The sequence below is a fragment of the Leuciscus leuciscus genome (genome assembly GCF_965113295.1).
Source record: "Leuciscus leuciscus genome assembly, chromosome: 1".
Lineage (NCBI taxonomy): Eukaryota > Metazoa > Chordata > Actinopteri > Cypriniformes > Leuciscidae > Leuciscus > Leuciscus leuciscus.
In genome coordinates, this window is record NC_138725.1 from 9,808,148 (window position 1) to 9,831,110 (window position 22,963).

The following is a 22,963-nucleotide window of genomic DNA, read 5'->3' on the forward strand; positions in this document are numbered from 1 at the left end:
ACTGTAATTGTAATCGCTTGAAAAGATAGTTCCGTGCTTGTGTGTTTTGATGGTCGATGCCGGGGAAAACGTTCAGGGTTACACTAATTTTTGCCTTCGGCACAGCCTGGCCTGTAGCTTAAATCGAACATGCAGAAAGCTGCCCATATTAACAGCACAACTCTCATGTTGTCAACAATGTATGGAAAATACACCAACAACCAGTAACCTAGCTCATGGACTTCGGCTCGAAGACAACACCTCCGTGGATTAATATCGGGGAGTAGTGGCCGGAGCCAGAAAGTACACGCCGTTGATTATTTAGGCGAGAAAGCACCACCGACCTCAAAGTTGATTCCCTCCACTCCGACGTCCAGCAAACTCCTCCAATTCGTCCAACAACCAAGACCACGATAGGCTTCCAGGGGAGTATGGCGATGAGCCACTATTGCCAATTAGGCAGGTGAATTTACCAGGTTTAACAAGTGCAAATAGCGCAACAGATAGGCTCCACTTCAAGCAATGCGTAGGCTACGTGGCTAAAAGTCCGTCTTTTAGTAATTTGTTCCAACAATGGAGAAAGTGCAAGTTAATCCTTTGAACTGTGTAGTTTAGTTTAAAAAAAACATACGTTTAACATGAATGACGGGTCCAAATATAAAGTCAAACACAAGACGCACACAGAACTGCACACAGAGCTGCCATCTTGGATTGATGTCTACAAATAAATGTCTGTGATAAATAAACAGTATAGGCCTACAAGGTTAAGCTATAGCAGTCCCAAACTAGTTTTTGTTAATACAATCTTGCCACCACAGTCATATGCAAATATAGAAATAACCAATAAGTGGCATTTTGGGTTATGGAAACAACAATTAGGCTACCATGGTGATGCACAATACTTACAAGAACTGTTAAAGAAACATGGAAGCTGCTCCTGATAAATAGAATGAACATCATACCTGCATGCACATGACGTACCAATAACCTGATTTATTGGTATTTTACTTTTATTTCGTTACTTACTAATTTACGACGTTGCATGCTCGTATTTCTTTTGCGCTTTAGTGAAGTGATACAGCGCGCACCGGCACATTTGTGTGTGCAATTAAAGAGTGCAGGCTACGAGCACAGTATAACAATGACAGGACATGAAATTTCGTTTTTCTGAGGTGAGATTTTTTTTTCGTTACAAGTTATGAAAATAACGATAGAATAATGACACTGACATATAGCCTGACACCATCTTATCTGACCGCAGATATTGAATGTGAACGCGTTTTTTTTTCTAATTTAAAACGTAACGAAGTTGCATGCTTGTTTATTTTGCGCTTTATGGCGATATACAAGAGTGCAAGAGTGCGCGCTACTTCAGTATAGTCAAGTTAAGTCAAGTATATTTGTATAGCGCTTTTCACAATACAGATGGTATCAAAGCAGCTTCACAGTATTAAATCAAGGTTTGGTTCTAGTGGAAAAAAGTTCATGTTTGGTAAGGCTGATCACAATAGTATTATTGATTGATTAAATTAAATTAAATTTCCCCAACTGAGCAAGCCAAAGGCAACAGTGGCAAGGAACCGAAAAACTCCATCAAGTGACCTAATGGTGACCTGAAACTCCATCAGGTGCCCTAATGGAGAAAAAAAAAACCTTGGGAGAACCCAGGCTCAGTCGGGGGCCAGTTCTCCTCTGGCGTTTATGAACTAGAGGTCGGATTTAACTGTAAGATTAAAAATATTATATGAATGCCTGGCTGTAGAGATGCATCTTTAATCTAGTTTTAAACTGGGAAGAGCGAGTCTGAGCAACAAACAGTATCAGGAATAGGGATGCACCGAATATTCGGCCACCGAAAATTTTCGGCCGAAAATGGCCCAAAAGTGCATTTTCGGTTTTCGGCCGAAAGACTTTTATCACCGAAACAATACGGCCGAAATGTTGTGATGACGCAAACAGCAGATACCGCGACCTGCACGTGCTTGTCTGAAGCAACATATCTGCGGTGTGGACGTATTTCAATATATCTGAGAGTGACCCACGGACAGCGATTTTTAAAACACAGACGTCCCAAGTCTTCCGGAAGTTCCGGGAGTCTCCCGCGTATTGATAGCGGCTCCCTGATGCCCGCAAAGTAGTTTAAATCTCCCGGAATCGCGAGCGAGCATGAGCGCGCATACGTAGCGCGCGCGCGGCAGAGAGAGGGAGCGAGAGACCTTGCGTGTGTGTGCAGAGCAGCCGTCATTTATCAGAGGTGTGTGTGTTAGCTGTTTATGGTTTTTGCAACTCACGTCCATGAGCATATAGCTGCAGATATTATTATGGGCTATGGCAGTATTGACCTAAATGCACTTTGTTTTTATGAGAGGACATTTCATTTTTAAACCTTTCTGCAGGCCAGTATAGGCTTTTACATTATTATTTAATGTACACATGAGTGGGGTCAAGTTAAACATTTAATTTTATACTTTGCAATGTGCTAAATAAATATTTGCATAAAATGTTAATTGATTTATTATTTGAAACTTTAATATTAATTTATGCAATGCCTTGATTATAGTAAAGGTAGTACACAGTCATAGCCATAAATGCAATGGTACTAATAATTGGCATAAGTTATTTCGGTGTTTCGGTTTTCGGCCTTAGTTTCCTCTTTTTCGGTTTTCGGTTTCGGCCAAGAATTTTCATTTCGGTGCATCCCTAATCAGGAAGGCTATTCCAGAGTTTTGGAGCTAAATGTGAAAATGCTCTCCCTCCTTTGGTGGATCTGGATATCCTAGGTATGACCAAAAGCCTCGAATTTAGTGATCTTAAAGAGCGCGATGCATTATAGGGCGATATAAGATCCGTTAAATAGACTGGAGCTAAGCCGTTTAGGGCTTTATAAGTCAGTAGCAATACCTTGTAATTAATACGGAACTTTATAGGTAACCAATGTAGTGACGATAAAATCTGTGTTATATGATCATATTTTCTTGATCTAGTAAGAACTCTGTAACAGTTTTACAGTTACATTTTGTCCCATTAGCTTTCAGGGCGTGTGTTAAGCTATTTAATTCTGTCACTAGGGACGCTCTAGCCAGTGAGATGCCTAGTAGCATAAAAGGGTAAGAGAAGAAGTATGGAGTAGGAAGTATGTGTTAACCACATGGAGAAGCTTGCTCACCAGTGCGTCTTGCTTTTTTCCCTCATTTGAGGAACCTGAGGTTCTTTAACTCAAATGTAAGTGATCTTGTTAGTACTTTAATTTGTATATATGATGTTGGGTAATGTTTATGTAAATATGGGATGAGTAAACGTGTTAATGGTGGCACTAAGTTTATCTGTTTGTTTGATGCAGAGGGTTCAACATGCAGGCCTGAGCTGGAAGCTGAACTATTGATAGGACCTTGATAAAAAATGGGATTAACTGTCTTTGTTCTGTCCACAACATCTTTTTGCCATCTATGATTCATAAACTACAGTTCACATTACTGACAGTTATCTGGAAGCTCAGTTGTAGGCAGATGGGGCCTCATCAACAAGGCACTTGAGTACTATTTATTCTTGCTTCTACGTCACTTAAAGGAGAACTCCGGTCAATTTTAACATTGAGCTCATTTTTTTGTACATTTGGAGTGCTGTCAATACAGAGAACAACAACAAAAATCGGGGTTGCCTACACCGAGTTATTCTATTTTTTATATTTGCACCCTGTTGACTTCAATGGGGCAAGTAGTAAACCTGCTTTTAGCCTCTTGACATCCTTGATGTGTCATTACAAGTGCACAGAAGTCCAAAGTAGTCGATTGCCGAGTTCACGCGCATAGGTTTAGTTGCTATGATCACGCGCGTGAACTCGGCAATCGACTACTTTGGACTTCAACCGAAAACAGGATGTAAACACAGGTATTTGCGCTGGCTTAAATAACATCATTTTTATACATATCTTTCACATCTACTGCAGTCAGATTAGGGCTGGGACGGTATGGATTTTTTCTTACCGCGGTTGAAAAGCAAGAAATTCCCGCGGTATTGCGGTAAACCGCTTTAAACCTCAACCCCCCTCCCCACCCTCCCCCAGTTTTTTTTCTGTGATGTCGCGGCTGGAACAACAAACAAAGTGTGGCGATGATGATCTCAGGTACTGTTTATGTGCTTTATTTAATGTTAAAATCATGCAATGTGACTATGAATATCGTTTAGTGCTCCAGCTTTGTAGCTGTAAAAGCAGAATAATTCACCTCAGATCTTGATGGAAACAAGAACGTTCAAACTGTGAACATACAAGTGTATTCTTTGGCAAATATTGTTTTAGTAACTCAGTAGCCTATGTATTTTTAATAATGTTTAAATGGTGTAATATTTGTGAATTTAATTATGTAGCCTACTTATCCATTTTCTTGCAAGTGGCGTCAAGATTCCTCTCTGGTGCTGTGAGTGTGCACTTGCCGCGACTCCGCGAGGGTTAACAAATGCGGTCTTCACGTGAGAGAACTGTGTTAAATAAGCACGTGCAATTAAAAGTTGAGGTCCTGCTTTTACTTTTTTTTTTATTTACGGTGCGGCTTGGACGCGGCGTCCGTCGAAAATAGACTAGGCGCCTATCTTTAGCGAAGCGGCGCGGAGAGAGCTTCTGAAACGCGCCGCGTCGTGGCTGTTGTAAACACAAGCATTGACTAGAATGGGCACGATCAGCTCCGGGTGCCGCGTCGCAGCCGTAACGCGCCACAGGGGTTATAGTCAATAGCCTACAAATGGAATGTTATTATGTGTCATGGAACAACTTGCGAACGGTCAGATTTGCTCCATCTTTTGATGACGTTTTGTTTAGAAAACCTTGAATCCATGTAAGACACAATGTTATTAGACACAATCCATGTCATTAGAATCAATGAATCTATGTCATTAGACACAACGTGAACATGTGAAGGCCAGTGTTTTTTTTTGTTTTTTTTTGTTGCGGTGATGACGGTGACAAGCTCAGACCCGCGGTAGGCGTCACGTGACCGCGGTATTGCGGTAATGCGGTAACCGTCCCAGCCCTAAGTCAGATTCACTCGTGTTCTCTCAGAAGGAATCACTCACATTTTCTGTGCACTTGTAATGACACATCAAGGATGTTAAGAGGCTAAAAGCAGGTTTACTACTTGCCCCATTAAAGTCAACAGGGTGCAAATTTTAAAAATAGAATAACTCGGTGTAGGCAACACCGATTTTTGTCGTTGTTCTCTGTATTGACAGCACTCCAAATGTACAAAAAAATGAGCTCAATGTTAAAATTGACCGGAGTTCTCCTTTAAGACTGAACCTTGAGTAATCAAAGACACTGCTACAAAAGTCTGAACTGAACTGTTTGATTTTTCCCATGCAACTGCGTAACTATATGTACATTGTAAGTTACTGACTGTATGTTGATTTGTGGTGTAATACACGTGGCTCATTGAAATGATAATGTCTCTGGTCCCTTAATTATGTAGCATCAAAAACATGATTTTAAAATCAGGTGTTACATAATATAGCCTATGGCGCCCGAACAGGGACCAGGAAAAGAAAAAGCAAGACCGCATTGGTGAGCAAGCTTCTCCATTGCTGCGTTCCAGTCCAAAATTGTCATGCCCTTCACTCGCTAACTTCCCTCCGTCTCGTTCACTCGGATGTACGTCATTGCTTACGGTGCACGAGTGCCCAGTACTGGCGGAAGCTGCAATGGGCTGAACTGGAACGCCCTAAGCCCTTGATCACTTGGAATCAGCTATGGAGTTGATTTGTTATTTAATTTTTTTTTCTTTTAAGAATTTGTTTAATGCAGCATCCAAATGTTTATATGTGTGTTTGGGTTGTTTTAAAAAAAAAAAAAATAGAATTAACATATCATAGAGTTGTCTGTTGAAGTGGTGATTAGACGAGATCTGTGGTGATGTCACAATCGTACTGCATTGTGGGACATATAGGTGCCTGAAGTGTACATTTGAAGTAGACTCGCTCCCTCGGTCAAAATCGAGGGAACGAGGGTCTGTCCATATAAACTTCCCTCGTCCACTTCACGAAGTGGAACGCACTTCAAAATGGTGGCAGGGATTCCCCTGAGGGGAAGTGTTTAGGGAAGTTTGCAAGTGCGTGTCTAAAAGACTGGAACGCAGCACCAGTGGTTAACACATACTTCCTACTCCATACTTCTTCTCTTACCCTTTTATGCTACTAGGCATCTCACTGGCTAGAGCGCCCCTAGTGACAGAATTAAATAACACACGCCCTGAAAGCTAATGGGACAAAATGTAACTGTAAAACTGTTACAACTCTAGCGGCGGCATTTTGGACTAACTGTAGCTTGTTTATTGAGGATGCAGGACAACCAGCTAATAAAGCATTACAGTAATCTAGTCTTGAGGTCATGAATGCATGAGCTAACTTTTCTGCATCAGAAACTGATAGCATATTACGTAGCTTAGCAATGTTTCTAAGGTGGAAAAAGGCTGTTCTTGTAACATGAAATATGATTTTCAAAAGACAGGTTTGCAGTTAAGTATAACACCCAGGTCTTTTACTGTAGAGGATAAAGTAACAGGACATCCTACTATGTTAAAGTTGTAGTGTGAGAGGTTTTGTGGGCAGTTTTTTGAACCGATAAGTATTACCTCTGTCTTGTCTGGATTTAATAAAAGAAAATTACGCGTCATCCAATCTTTTATATCTTTAACACACTCTGTCAATTTGGATAATTTAGCGTTTTCATCCGGCCGTGATGAAATATATAATTAAGTGTCATCAGCATAACAATGTAAACTAATTCCATGTTTCCTTATAATATGTGACCCTGCCTGTGAAAACCCAGCTAAAGTCATTTTTTTGTGATTCAATGTTTTCTACATAAAATCATCCTACACAATGTAAAGAACATTCTGTGAAAATATAACCTTGATATCTTTAATATTGACTGAGTAAGGCCATGTCAAAGATTTGCTACAATTCGGGCTCAGAAAATCATATTTTGGAGAAATTCCAATTTAAAAAGAGGTTATTTGTTAAAACTGCAACACATTTGATCCATAGTTATCCTGCATATGTGCCATAACACATTAAAGCTGAGATTCTCCCCTTTTTAGTGATATATGAGACATTGGTGGAAAAATTCTTAAAGGAGAACTCCGGTCAATTTTAACATTGAGCAAATTTTTTTGTACATTTGGAGTGCTGTCAGTACAGAGAACAACGACAAAAATCGGTGTTGCCTACACCGTGTTATCCTCTTTTTAAAATTTGCACCCGGTTGACTTCAATGGGGCAAGTTTTAAACCTGCTTTTAGCCTCTTAACATCCTTGATGTGTTATTACAAGTGCACCAGCCATGTGAGTGATTCATTCAGAGTGAACACGGGTGAATCTGACTGCAGTAGATGTGAAAGATATAAATAAAAGTGACGTTAATTCAGCCAGCGCACAAACCTGTATTTACATCCTGTTTTCGGTTGAACTCCAAAGTAGTCGATTGTCGAGTTCACGCGCATAGGTTTAGTTACCTATGATCACGCGCGTGAACTCGACAATCGACTACTTTGGACTTCAACCGAAAACAAGATGTAAACACAGGTTTGTGCGCTGACTGAATTAATGAACACATGGCTGGTGCACTTGTAATGACACATGAATGATGTTAAGAGGCTAAAAGCAGGTTTAAAACTTGCCCCATTCAATTCAAGAGGGTGCGAATTTTAAAAAGAGGATAACACGGTGAAGGCAACACCAATTTTTGTCGTTGTTCTCTGTACTGACAGCACTCCACATTTACAAAAAAATGAGCTCAGTGTTCAAATTGACCGGAGTTCTCCTTTAAAGTTTTGTAAAACAGGTCTATTTATTATGATGTGCATGTCCAAAAAGCTAAAAGCATAAAAACATTGAAACGAATGGGGGGGTACCACAAGAGCTTGATCGTAGCAACAATTACCATGTCAATTCAATGGAATGATTTAATGCATAACTTTATTAGTAAAATGTAATATCAGTGAAAAAAATGTCAATAATATATCAATTAAATAACATAAACATTTATCATTCTCTTACTGGCCCACGGTGTAACATTGAGTAAATCTGGAGTAAAAAAATTATAAATAAATACAATTTCAAGGGATAGTTTACCCAAAAACTAAAATTCTGTCATCATTTACTCACACACAAAACCGGTTAAATCATAATTTGGGGCAATTCCACCGAGATTAATATCAAGCAAGCTGTTTAGGCCTATAGCAAGCAGCTATTTTCCGTTCCTGCTCATGCTTCGGTGTCGCCATATCAGATGTCAAAACACCGCATTACCATCCAGCAAATAACACGTAGCAGGCCAAAAACGTCCTTAAAATAAGTTTAATATTACTGGCAGAATACTGAGCTACAAAACAAATAAGCAGTTCTTAAAATATTGGCTATGACAAGAAAAAATCACCTCAGACATCTAAACGCGGCTGACGTGGCTAAACGCGGCTTACATCTCCTTTTTTTTCATTTTGACCTGATTACCGCTCGCGGATTGATATTAAAGTCCGTTTTTACTCTTTCTAATAGAAAAGACATAGAAAAGAAGTCCCTGAACCGAATAATATAAGAATCAGCAGTGTTGTTGCGTGAAATAAACCCAGAGACGATTGAAATCAATGTTTAGGAAGCCCACGTCCGTTTTTTTTTTTTCGCAAAAGTATAACGTAGTGTCAATAAAATCATTAATTTCAGTATTTATCATGTTATAAATGAAAATGTAAGTATTGCATCTCAAAACCATTGGTATAATCTATCATTTACAGCAATAAACACACATGGCCTAGTTTTGGCATTTTTATGGCTATGACTGCTTTGATGCTCGTTAACTCATAATGCGATTCTGCGACTTTAGCCGGGGTTTCACAGGCGGGGTCACATATTTCCAAGTGGCAGCATATATATTGAGAATAACAGAGGGCCTAACACAGATCCCTGCGGCACTCCATAGTTTACTGAAGTTATGATCGATTTTTCTCCATTTAAATAGACAAAATGGTAGCGGTCAGATAAGTATGATCTGAACCAGCTTAATGCTTGTCCTTGAACACCAGTATAATTTTGTAGTCGATCTAAGAGTATTGTGTGATCTATAGTATCGAACGCAGCACTAAGATCAAGTAAAACTAGTATTGATATACAGCCTTGGTCAGAAGCTAAAAGTAAATCATTTGTGATTTTAACGAGTGCAGTTTCAGTGCTATGAATCCAGACTGAAACTTTTCATAGATGTGATTTTAACGAGCGCAGTTTCAGTGCTATGGTGCGGCCTGAATCCAGACTGAAACTTTTCATAGATGTCATTTTCTTGCAAGAAAGAGCCCAGTTGAGCGGACACAACTTTTTCTAATATTTTAGACATAAATGGAAGATTTGAAATGGGTCTATAATTTTCTAGATTATGTGGGTCAAATTGTGGCTTCTTAATAGGGATGTTAACCGATGACCGTTTGACCGATGGTTGACCGCATCAACGTTAACCGATCAAAGTTGTCGGTAGTCGGTAAAAAAAAAAAAAAGTGATCTCTAAATTAGGCTATTATATAGAGATCTCATTCAAAAATATTTTTGTGTGAAGTGAACAAATCCCTCGCACTCAATTTTTCATAACTCGCCTGTATGTACTTAATAAACCAATAAAAACATTTGGCGCGAGGTCACAGCGTTTGGGTTCGCACGCTCACAAGGTCTGCGAAAAGTAAAGGCTACAGGCTAAAACACTCGAGGTTAGAGCCAGGGCAGACGTGCAAAGAAAAGTAGTGTGTGGGACCATTTCACCTAAAAGAATGACACAGATGTAAGTTGCAACTTGTGTGATACAGTGCTTAAATACAGTAGAAGCACATCATCTATGATGTAAGGTAGTGGTGTCAACAATAATCGATTCGGCGATGCATCGCAATGCGGGGCATGCACGATTCAGCATCGATGCGGTAAAGTGCCATAATCGATTATGTCACTGTTTTAGGGGTGTAACGGTACGCGTATTCGTATTAAACCGTTCGGTACAAGGCACGCATTTTTAAACCGAACGGTTATTTAAAATGTAAGCGCGTCGCGAGCACGCTCATAATGTAGACGCTGGCGCGACCACAACATCAAATGGCAAACGCAATGTAAGCGGAACGAAACTGAGCTACTCGTGACGGACTGTTTATCAGTTTGGACCAAAGCAGCGCGAGCCGATCTAATACTACACAGCGCTAAGAGATCCAGTGAAGAAAGCATTTGAATTCGCCACTAAAGTAATAACATCGCTGCGAGATCTAATGAGAAACATTCACATTTCTCCGTTATTAACAGATCAAACAGCGCTGACGTGGAAATCAGGAAGAAACATTGTGACATGAATGTCTGAATGAATACAGTGTCCACAGATCAGCAACATTCACCATGGATTTACTGTAGTAACACTAACTGCAACTTTGGAAGTTTGGCAGGAATAGTAGGCTATAATGCTTTCAAGTAACATTACGTCGGATTTATTTAGACATTATGAATACAATTGCTGCCCTCAAATGTTAATCTGAACTAAAATAAAAATTTGTTTATAAGCACAAAATATTACATTAAATTTTTTCCAAGGAGCTGTTTTGTTTTATATGCTCCTAAGAAGAGTCAAAGAAAAAAATATCATAGCCTACTTTATGATGTTAGTTTTACCGAACCGTGACACAAGTGTATCGTATTGAACCGAATGGTGAATTTTGTGAACCGTTACACCCCTACACTGTTTATTTTCTGGCCTCGAGTTGGACAATAATGTTGGAATTTAATTTCAAATGGTTCTCAAGCAGAGAGAAGAGAAACATTTCTCATTCAAAGCACTGAAAGCACGTGATTTATGTTTTCTTTTTCAGGTTTGAAAATCCCATATCCAATACCCTGTACCATTCAATTTTATTTTATTTAATGACATTTATATCAAAGATACAGGAGAGTGATAATACACACATAGCAGCCAATAAAATCTGTTGTTCAATATCTGACTGCTTGTATTGCCTCATGACTGATGAAAATTTTGCCTTGTTGTGTGCAGTAGAATTTTGATGCATCGCAATGCATCGTAGAATCGAATTGAATCGAATCGTTACCTGGTGAATCGTAATCGAATCGAATTGTGAGGGCAGTGCCAATGCACACCCCTAATGTAAGGTGATGATGATCATCATCTTTCTTTATTATTGTTAGCACTACCTCAAACTAAAGCGGCGTCTCATCGGAGCTGTCTTAAATGAGCCGCGGCAATGATTCAAAAGAGCTTAGACGCTAGACAAATGCCTTTATTTTCAACGCGATCACCTTGTACCCAAACCATTTCGAAACTAAGGAGCCATTTGTCCTCCGATTACATACAAGCTCCTCGCCGCGTTTGCGGGACTCATGTTTCGCGCTGTAGGGGATTTTAAAAAAGTGACGTGATTGGAAGGGCGGCAGTGTGTGTGTGAGCGGGAGGCAGAGCAGCAGAGAGATGCGACAGAGTTGCGAAATTGCAGGCGCGGCTCGAAATGGCTGTTATGTCAAATAGCGTAGCATATTTTAAACTAATCGATTAACCTGTTTTAACCGGCTAATGAGGCTCATGTCACTCCAAACCCGTAAGACCTCTGTTTCTCTTCTTAAGACATCTTAAGATATTTTAGATTTATTCCGAGAGCTTTCTGTCCCTCCATTGTAAGTCAATGGACGTGTCACTGTTCACGTCCATAAAGGTAATAAAGACATCATCAAAGTAGTCCATGTGTCATCAGTGGGTTATTTAGAATGTTTTGAAGCATCAAAAATACATTTTGGTCGAAAATTTATAAAAACTACGACTTTATTCAACATTGTATTCTCTTCCGGTCTGTTTTCCATCCGCGTTCACGAGTCCACATTGCAGGGTTTCCGCGGGGTCTTAAAAAGTCTTAAAGTCTAAAACTCTGAACTTTAAATTTAAGGCCTTAAAAAGTCTTAAAAACGGCCAATTTTTCATCCTAGGTCTTAAATTTAATTTAGTCAGGTCTTAAAAAGTGTTTACCCTAGTTCATCTCCAGAAACGCTGGCCGCAGAAAGTTATTATAAAGTAGCAAAAAAGTATCGAGTTGTAGCCTACAAAGCGGAGCTCTAGCAGGGGTCTCCAACACGTCGCTCGCGTGCTACCAGTAGCTCGTGGCTTGATATGAGCTAGTTCGCCTGAGGCCGTTCACATATCGCGTCTATTGCGTGCTCAAGTTTGTTCAAATGTAGGCGTGCGGCAAGCACGCTCATAATTGAAGCGGCGCGCTAATTTTTTTACCAGGCGCAACGAGATGAAAAAAATCTAAACTTTTCAGAATGCTGCAAACGCACCGCAGGTCATGTGACAGGAACCAACCAATCACCCCTTTCCATAACAACATTGAAAGCTCAGTCAACATGAAGGATGGGGGTGCACCCAAACACTACTAATAAATATAAGCTAATGTGTAAATGTCAGTAATTTATCTTTTGTGACTCATTCTTTTTATAAAAAAATATTTAAAGGCTGAAATATGAGGTTTATCTTTGTACAAAACCTTTTTTGTCAAAACTTTATTTGACCTTGTACATGTTAGTAGATAACATGTTGCAAGACACTCTTTTAAAATCTGGCCATCATTTTTAATGGTATTTTAATGTTTACGTAAACAAAAAGTGCATATTGATGCTAATCAATTTGTTATTTACTGTTTTTCGACATAAAACTTGTTGAATTGACTTAATTCTATAGTATTAGTACTTTTTGAACAGAATTCTGTGATAACCGTGATAATTTTGGTCACTTTAATCATCTCATCATTTCCTCTCTAGTTATGATCAACTAAAATCAACAATAATTGTGTTTTTACAGGATAATATGCAAAAGTACTATTTTCTATTAAAAAAATCTACCTCTCCCTCTCACACACACATCAGATACTCCTAGTGTGGTGGGGTCCTCTTCCAAACTCCTCACAATAGGGAGTAACACAGGCGTAGTCGAAAAATAGTGACGTGCTTTTTATTATGCCGGCCTCCAAAGTACAAATAGTGAATAAACTTGCAAGAGGGAAAAAAAACTATTTGAAAATAAATAAATAACTCACTATAATAAAGTTACACAAAAACAAAAAACATCCTCAATAACTCTATTTTTCTCTATTTTACGAAAAATGCAATTCACTAGTAACCTCCTCTGTAACCAGGCCAAGACTGCCTTCACAGGCCCAAAGCTGCGACTTTTAAAGCCAGTAGCCCCTCCCTTTAGGCTTAACCATCAATTACACAATATCATCAACACATTGTACTAACTCCAGAAAAGGAATTATATCTATTACACTTTGACATATTTTCAACAATAATTACAACCATCTCCACAAACATTTTCCTTCCCCTTGCATCCCAAATTATTATTACAATCCAAAAACCCATAATTATGCAGTTCACGTGACCATGAAAGCGCGCGAGAATCACACTATTTAAAGGAGACATATCATGCTTTTAAATCGTTCCTTTTTACATATAAATCATACATGTGTGGTCTATATAAAGCGGAACTGCAATGCTTGGGTCTGAATTCCTCATTATTATAGCTCCACAGGCCCCTTTTCTACCCCTTTTCTGATGTGCGTCTGAGAGCAACTCGTTTTGGTGCGGTCTTTTTAAATGCAAATGAGACGCGTCAGACCCCGCCCCCTCTCCAGTCTGCAGAGGTGACACTCGGTTCAACTCCACCCCGTTCGGCCACTTTTGTAGTTTGATAGCAGTGATACAATTATATAGCAGCACAGAAACTTTTGGACATCCAAGATTTCTGTCAACACAGAAAACATTTCATCATTGGATAGTTTTTTCCGTTTTATTAAAGTGTTGTTTTATGTCAGCTTAATGCCCGGAACGCTTTTCAGAAAAGATAAGGCAACTTATTTAGCACAATTCACACGGTAATATCTCCTAATGCTGCACATGAAACTTTGGTCTTCCGACCTTTTACCACCGTGTCGATTTATTTTGATTAATATGTGCGAGGGAGAGAGAGCAAGACAGCGTCTAGTTTGGAGATGGTGAAGGCTTGTTTACACTCGCCTGGCTCGGAAGAGAGAGAGAGAGCGCGCGCGCGCGACCGGGTCTCTCTCTCTCTCTCTCTCTCTCTCTCTCTCTCTCCTCGTTCTTTCAGTTAAACATGCGTCCTGACACAAGCGCGGCAGTTCATCTACATTACTCTCACCGATCAAATAAGACTTTGGCGGGTGCTAAAACAAGTTCAATGCAGGAAAAACCCTGTTGTTGCTGAAGTAATTATCCTTGAAGTGCTTCGCGTTCGCGCACACAGAAATGACTATGGGTACATTTCCGTTAAAAATAAAACTCAACCAGGCACTTCGAAGAGGTTCTGATGCTGGGAGACGGTGTAATGAAGCGTGTGGGTTACTACATCCAACAACCGAACATTTTGACTTACCCTCTCGCAACCTCTGCATCCTTGAGCTTAGACTACAAAATCACAGCGAGAAATAAATATGGCGGATTGCTCGAAGTGTTGAGCCGGTAGTCGATGTCCTTATTTGGCAGTTCCGCTGCAAATACTGTGACGTAATAGTTCACAAAACGTCATAGATAATAGAAAAATCGGAACCGGTTGAAAAATAAGGCCAGAACAGAATATAAAGATATCAACGAAGCACCTGAAGAGAATAATTTGAAATTTTCTATACTTCTAAACACTAAAAATATACAACAAAATGCATTTAAGGGCTAAAAAAGTGGATTTAGCATGATATGTCCCCTTTAAAAGGCGGAAATGTAACGCTTCGGTTCTGCCAAACTGAATGGGAAACAGAGCAAACCTGCGATGCATCTCGGCACATAGTAAGTATTTATGATGTTCGTTTAAATGTATGCTTAAAGAAGAGTAGAACTACCAAGTGTGCACCCTTGATCGCGCTACTTAAACAGTAGATGAAAAGTACATAACAGCGAGGTTTATGACCGGCTTAATTAAGGCTGAAAGGGAGCGGGGATTGAGTATGTGCATATGTGTGTATGTGTGTGTGACCCGCACTCAGTGACGGAGCCACTCCGTCACACCTAGATAGAAAGAAAGATAGATAGATAGATACTCTAATGATACCGAGGTAACTATCTATCTAACTTGGATAATGCATTGTGTAGGTCTTAAATTTCAATGTTTATGGTCTTAAAATGTCTTAAAAAGGTCTAAAATTTGACTTACTGAAACCTGCAGAAACCCTGACATTGACGCTGCTGACGTGTTATCTGGTGCGTCAATATGGACTCGTGAACGCGGATGGAAAACAGACCGGAAGAGAATAGTTAGCCTATCTCTGTAGTGGTTGATGAAGATGACTGTCATTAGTGATTGTTTTTGTGTTATTGATGTCTTCAGATCTCCTGTAAATTGACTCTTAAAGAGGACAGTGAGAACATGAGTGATCCAGAACCCTGCAGAATGAAACACACTGAAGATCCTGAAGAACAAAGAGGTTGGTGTTTATTCTTCATTCATTCATGATGCTGAAGAACATTCATGTTAGAAACATTGACGCACTTCATCACATTTAGATAAACAGTTCAACTATGAAATGGTACAGAATGTTCTGGGCAGGGCTTCAGACTAACTTTTTTCACTAGGAGCGCTGGAGCCCCTGACTGAATTTTAGGAACACAAGCAGAAAATTTAGGGGCACTTTATGAAAGTTTTATGTATCTGTATTAGGCTATTTTTCTTTATTCATAATTTCATAACGTATTTTGTCAAGCCAGAGTTTCATGTATGTGTTCAGTGCATGAGGAGATAGCATGGATGCATGTGAAGATCATATGTCACATGAGACAGGTGGATGAGCTATATTTTGTAGAGGGTGTGTACAATGTAACATGTTTTCAACTGATGCAGATGTAAACAGAAGTGAATTGTGCCATGTGTTCGTATGACATATACGTTCCATTTTTAAAGCTTAAGCAACATAGTTTGTTACCATAAAAGAAAGCTGCTCTGTAATTTATATAAGCTCAAGCTTACTGTACCACCTCAGAGAAACAGAGGCATGGGAAACTGAGAGACATGAGGGCAGAGAAACATAAAGCCAGAGAAACCATTTACGTCTAGCATGATGGGATGAGAAGATAAAGAAATGGGGAACATAGAAATCTGGAATGAAGACCTCTCATGTAGCCTTATGACACATGATACATAATAAATTGATATCTCTTGGCAAAGATAACTGGTGTAGCTTCCGTGATTCAACCATAAAGGGGAAACCATGATTTTTAAATCTACACCACTCTACACTTTGAGCTTGTGAAGTTTCTACACACACTGCAACGGCCGTGAAATGACGCCACTCTCTGCGGCAGCTTTTTTACAGACACAAGTTCAACATGTAACAAATAATAATAATTCAAAGTGTCAACATTTTTTAAATAAACAATCCACTCCACTTGAATGCTAAACGCTTGTGTTATTTCTCACAGGGTAATTCACTTGAGCTTGTGTTTCTGGTGTCCCACTTTCACATGCGCATGAATGGAAGTCAGTGCAAGGAAAAGTCTAGTGTGAACGGCCATTAATAATTAAAACAGTTTTAGTCAAATAAATATCAATCTCAAAGTTGGTGTCAAAATATATCAGTATTGTATATTTTAATGTTAATGTCATGTTAGATAATTGTGTCATTGATCAAATATATTTAATAGTTCTTGCTAAAGAAACATGGGATTCGTGCCTATAATGTTTTAAAAATAATAATTGGAAGATACATTTTCCTCATTAATGGAAAGTTTCAAGGACATATTATCAATTTATAAAAAGACATCAAATTATCATAATATTTTATAACAGTTGTCTACTTTCTACTATTACATCAGGGCTCACTTTCATGTCCTTTCACTTTATATTTCTTTATATTATTTTTATGTACTGATAATTTAATTGAATATTTGTATCTTTCATGTCAGATCTGATGGAAGAGAGCGAGGAGAGTGAAGAACTGAGTGAAGTGGAGGAGGAACATCTTGTCAAACCTGGAGAAAAACCTTTGAGTCGCTCAAAGACTAAACAGACATTTTTAAAGAAAAGAAGAGCCAAGAAATCTTTCACCTGCACTCAGTGTGGAAAGAGTATCACAACCAAACAAAGTCTTGAGCTTCACATGAGGATCCACACTGGAGAGAAGCCGTTCACATGTGATCAGTGTGGGAAGAGTTTCACAACCAAACAAAGTCTTGAGATTCACATGAGGATCCACACCGGAGATAATCCGTTCTCATGTGATCAGTGTGGAAAGAGTATCACAACCAAACAAGGTCTTTCACATCACATGAGGATCCACACTGGAGAAAAGCCGTTCTCATGTGGTCAATGTGGAAACAGTTTCAGGCAATCATCACACTTTAATGCTCACATGAGGATCCACACTGGAGAGAAGCCGTTCACATGTGATCAATGTGGGAATAATTTCAAAGACAAAAGTAGTCTTAATATTCACATGAGGATCCACACCAGAGAGAAGCCATTCACATGTGATCAATGTGGGAAGCATTTCTCAAGTAAACCTCATCTTAAAAGTCACATCAGAGTTCACACTGGAGAGATGATGTTCTCATGTGATCACTGCGGCAGAGAATTTCGTCATGCATCAGCCCTGAAGACACACCGGAGAATTCATACGAAGGAGAAGCCGTATTCATGTTCTGTGTGTGGAAAGAGTTTTTCACGGTGGGACACTTTACATAAACATGAGAAAACTCACACTGGTGTGAGAGAGTACATGTGCTTTGAGTGTGAGAAGACTTTTACTGCAGCGAACAGTTTGAAACTGCACCAGAGAATTCACACTGGAGAAAAACCTTACAAGTGTTCACACTGTGACAAGAGATTCAGTCAGCCAGGACATATGAGATCACATGAGAGGATCCACACTGGAGAAAAACCTTTCAGGTGTTCACATTGTGACAAGAGATTCAGTCTGTCAGCAAATCTGAAAACACATGAGAGGATCCACACTGGAGAAAAACCTTACAAGTGTTCACACTGTGACAAGAGATTCAGTGACTCATCATCTCTGAAAACACATGAGAGGATCCACAGCAGAGAGAAGCCGCACACGTGTGATCAGTGTGGAAAGAGTTTTGCTTTTAAAAGTGACCTGAAGCGACACCTCAAGATCCATGCAGTGGAGAAATCACATCAACACAATCTGAGATCACGGTAAGTAGTTTTTCATGTTCTGAGCTTCAAAGTCTTTTCTGTGTAAGTTAGCCACACATCACCCTATAGCCGGTGTGTGGTGAGCACAGGACACTTTGTTGATTGATTGATATCCATTAACTCGTGTTCAACCAACAGGAATGACTAATTTGTCAGTTCAGATCAATGCAAAAACCCACATATTTGCTCTCTGACAGTAGGTGGCGCTCATGTAAAGCAGAAATACAGCACTAAACAGGGCTCTAGACTGAGACTAAATGGTCACATTTTGTGACCTTTTTTAAGAGAGAGCTGCTATTTCTGCTGCATACGAGAAACATCACACGGCAAACGAAAGCAGAGTGAACCCACGCTACTCGTCTGAGCTGCGCAGCGCAAAAGAGTTTATCAGCTCGGAGCAATACTGGACAGCGGTTTACTCGTGAGCCGATCTCAATCACGCAACAACATTACCACACAGAGCTGGAAGATCCATTGAGAAAGCATTTTAAAGGGATAGTTCACCCAAAAAGGAAAATTAGCCCATGATTTACTCGCCCTCAACTCATCCTAGGTGTGTATGACATTCTTCTTTCAGACGAATGCAATCGTACAGTATATACAGTTGTAATAAATGTCCTGGCTCTTTATAATGTGCTTATAATGGCAGTGAATGGCTGTTTCTGTTTTGAAGTCCATAAAAGTGCGTCTATTCATGATAAAAGTGCATCTATCCATGATGAAAGTGCATCTATCCATGATAAAAGTGCATCTATCCATGATAAAAGTGCATCTATCCATGATGAAAGTGCATCTATCCATGATAAAAGTGTATCTATCCAAGATAAAAGTGCTCCACACATCTCCGGGGGCTAATAAAGGCCTTCTGAATTGAAGCAAGGAGTAAGAAAAATATCCACATTTAAAACTTCATAAAGTAAAATAACTAGCTTCTGGTCAAACAAACATACGGATTTGACTTAAGTCTAATGCTGCAAAAAGGACGACATCAAGGTGCAGCTCTTGGAGCAAATGGTGAAACTCGCCAAACTGGATAAGCCTCTGGAGGGTCTGGTGGACCCAATTACGGCAACAATGACCCTTATGATGCTGTCTCTCTCGATGAATGCTCAATTAACATCAGCCATCTTGCAAACAGACAACCGCCTAGCACTTGCCCCTCCCCCAAGAAGCGGATTTTGCCTTGGACGCACGTCAATTTAGCTTCAAATGCTTGCTTTTTACACGTGTCCATTTCGTTTTCGACGCGCGAGTGGATTCAAAATGTTTAAGCGTCCAACTAGACACGATAGATGCGAATTTGACACACTATTCACGTTTGGTGTGAACGTGTTGTGGCAAATTCAAAGTTCTTTTTGGTTCAGGTCTCAAATAAGTTAAGTTATAGCAAATTCAAAGTCCTTAGTTCAGGTCTCAAAGAAGTTTCTCAGAGTCAAAGTTCCAGGTCAGAAGAATTAACTTTATTGACAAGCAACAAAGTTAGAAGCCAGCTGGCCATCTGGACATCTAAAGTTACCATTCCCAGTCCTCATGTCTTATACTTTTTTCTGATCTGTAGGTGCCCAATGAGCACCCTCATATCTATGTCTTCTTCTTTGTCACTCCTTGTGGCCTTGCCACCATTAAAAACATCTCCCCCTAGACCTTCTTCTATTGGTGGAACATCTCAAAAACATGTTTTTCTTCCAGCGCATCCCAAAACCTGCATTTACAGACTTTTGGGTACTTTCCATTCTCTTATCCTTGTGACTTATTTTCTGCTGGGCATTACAGCATTCAGACTTTTACATGAGACAAGGGAAATTCTCCAACATAATCCCCCTTTTGGGACTAACTTTAGTCCCACCTTCACTTTTGTCCCAGAATGTATCTTCATGAATAAACCTCTGTTATCTATCAATCATGGCCAATATAGACCATCCATCTTTCTTATCAATAGGCTTTCATCACAAATGTACACTCTGGAGGAATAGTGAGACCAAACATCTCCACCCCCCTTTGACTGGAGTGGAGAAAAAGATCTCACCTTCCTGTTGGATCATCACTCTGAAGGGATAGATTACTTTAAACATTTGATTTCCAGTATAATCAACATATCTCAGTGTACAGACTTGAAGTTAGGATTGTCCCACAGTGCCAGAGGAACTGCATAGGCGTTTCCGGTGGCCTGGAGTGCTATCTGGGTTGCTCCATCGTTGCCAGAGGTGCCCTGTTCCTGTCTAGAGCGCTATCTGGTGTTGGAGCAGACAGCGGGTTTTTAAACCACCAGTTGAGTCTGCCCTTGCTGGTCCGGCAATTGTCGACCGCGCTTGTAATTAATTTATCTTTTTACCCTGTGGAAACATCTACCAGTAGTCTAATGCATGTACTTTTAATTCATAAAAAAACTGTAAAATATTAAAATAACTATTTTAAAATGAGTAAAATAGTAAAACATTCTTATCTTTTCCCATAATATCTGGCTGTATTACCTCGTACCACGGGAAATGACCTGCTTCAATCCTTGTATCGTCCCCTCTCATACACATATTCATATTTGCGAAGAGTTAGTGTGATTATATGTAAAAATATTCTCAGTAGGATTATAAGTATAAAACCAAATAAAAAACCCTCTAACTAACTCCCTACTTTACCCATGTTCTAATTATCTATCTGATTTTGCCCCAATAATAAAATACACAGTGTTACTACCTCCCGCTCTCTTCAAAAACAGAATCAAACTGTTAGAAATCAAAAGTAACAAGGTACCCCATTCCTTACTACTTCACCGGAACTCCTTATAGGAAGTCGTCTAGCTCGTCCAGTCCTGGCCCAATTGGGTACACTCTTGAGTTTGTGCACCTAATGTCAACTCCAGATGGTTTGTCTGACACATTAATCATCTGTTTGGAGGCCACGTTGGCTAGCATGAATCTGAGAAAAAGCACAACACAGCAAAACAACAAAAGAAAAATGACAACAGCCACAGCTATTATTATTATTCCCACTTTAATGAACCATTCTTTCCAGGACCCAAATATAGAGTCAAACCAGTATCCAACGTACTGTAAATGAAAAGATCGAATGAAAAGATGGCGCCTGTGACTGGCGGTACCACGGCTCGTCTCTTGCTGTATAGATTGCCAATGGTCATTTTGTCAACATATGCTATCATATCAGCCCAAATTACGAGAGGATTCCTGGCTTTAAGGACTTATGATCGGGACTCTTTGTTTCAAATTAAGCAGTCAATGGAGGACCTGTCTGATACGTGGGACAGTTACAAACAGGCGTTTCCTCCTCCTTTCATCATCGATCCTGGCTCACCTGACTACTTGTTGCTGTGTCGGGCGCCGAGTAGGGTCCGCAGGAGATCCAGGAGAAGAGGCTCTCGGTCCGGTGTCCAGGTTAAGCGAAGGCGTGCCGCAGCGCGTGGGGGTTACGCTGTCTTCGGTCGCCGGGATCGCTCTCGGTGCCTGCGCCGGATTCCTCTTCTCGATGCGTGTGACATGGTGTCCATGCCGACGCCTGCTTCGACTGCAACGGGTTTCCTTGATCCATCACAGCGCTGGAGTTGTGGTCAGGAGCTGTCATCGCCATTGTTTACTTCCGTGTTTGTGCCGGCTCTCCCAGGATGGACCAGCTGGAGTCCACGTGACTGCTGGACGTGCCTTCAACCAATCCCGCTGCGCAACACGGGCACTGCCTTCGTGACGTCATCTACAATCCGCGTTGGCCTGTTGAATACTCGTTCTATTGCGAATAAATCTCATTCATTGAATGATCTTTTCGCAAGGGAAAGCTTGGACATCATGTGTCTTTCGGGGACTTGGCAGAGAGAGGAAGAGTTCATTCATTTAAATAATCTCTGCCCAGCTGCCTGCTCTGCTGTTGGGAAGCCCCGCCCCTGTCGCCGTGGTGGTGGCTTGGCTTTTGTGCACAGGGATGTCCTCAGATGTAAGATGTCCCAGTCCCAAGAATTCTCATCTTTTGAATCTCAGATGGTTAAAGTGGGATTTTCATCCCCATTTTACTGTGTGTTGATCTACCGTCCTCCTGGCCCCGCTGCTGCCTTTTTAAAGGATTTTAGTGACTTTTTATCCTCTATAATAAAGTTGGAATCGGTTTTAATCCTTGGGGATTTTAATCTTCATGTTGATGACTGCTCATCTTGCCCTGCAATGGAACTGCTAACATTGACTGAAACTTTTAATTTTGAGCAGCATGTTTCTGAGCCCACTCACCAAAAAGGCCATATTTTAGACTTAGTTTTTACGCTTGGCCTAGACATTTTAGATATGTCTGTGATTGATGTCCATATGAGTGATCATAGTCTTGTTCGGTTTAATCTGCACTTTAGTCCTGAGTCCAAGCCTTCAGTAGTCAGGTCTCAGAGGCGTGTCATCTATCCAAGATGGCGCCGCGGATGGCTGCCTCGGTGTTGAGCTCTCCAGTTGTTACACTGTTTTTGTTAGTTTGTCCTGTTTTATGTTTGTCATTCGCTATCAGTTATACCAGGGACGAACTGCTGAACATTCGGCAGTGCACACCAACTGATCACCAACCAGTTTTTGATTCTTCTGGCGTTTTGCGGAACATTGTCGTCGGTTGCGCCGCTGCACTGTGGAAACAGTATAAGACGCGCAGGCGTGGGAAGCGAGCCGGCACACTCGTTAAGCTCAGGCAGCGCGGATTCAGAACGGCGCTGCCTAGCATCCATCTGGCGAATGTCCGCTCTCTCCCTAACAAAATGGACGAACTACTTCTGCTCTCACGCAAAAACAA

General features: G+C 40.3%; 1 protein-coding gene across 1 annotated transcript in view; it reads left to right on the forward strand.

Moving 5' to 3' along the window:
* The window catches only part of LOC309492201 (uncharacterized protein), a 64,232-nt gene that overhangs the window by 21,668 nt on the left and 19,601 nt on the right, over positions 1 to 22,963 (forward strand). The window contains exons 2-3 of the mRNA XM_082161073.1: positions 15,377 to 15,473; positions 16,948 to 18,199. Of these exons, the coding sequence (XP_082017199.1) occupies positions 15,416 to 15,473; positions 16,948 to 18,199 (1,310 nt within the window). The 5' untranslated portion in view covers positions 15,377 to 15,415. The remainder of the gene's footprint in view (positions 1 to 15,376; positions 15,474 to 16,947; positions 18,200 to 22,963) is intronic.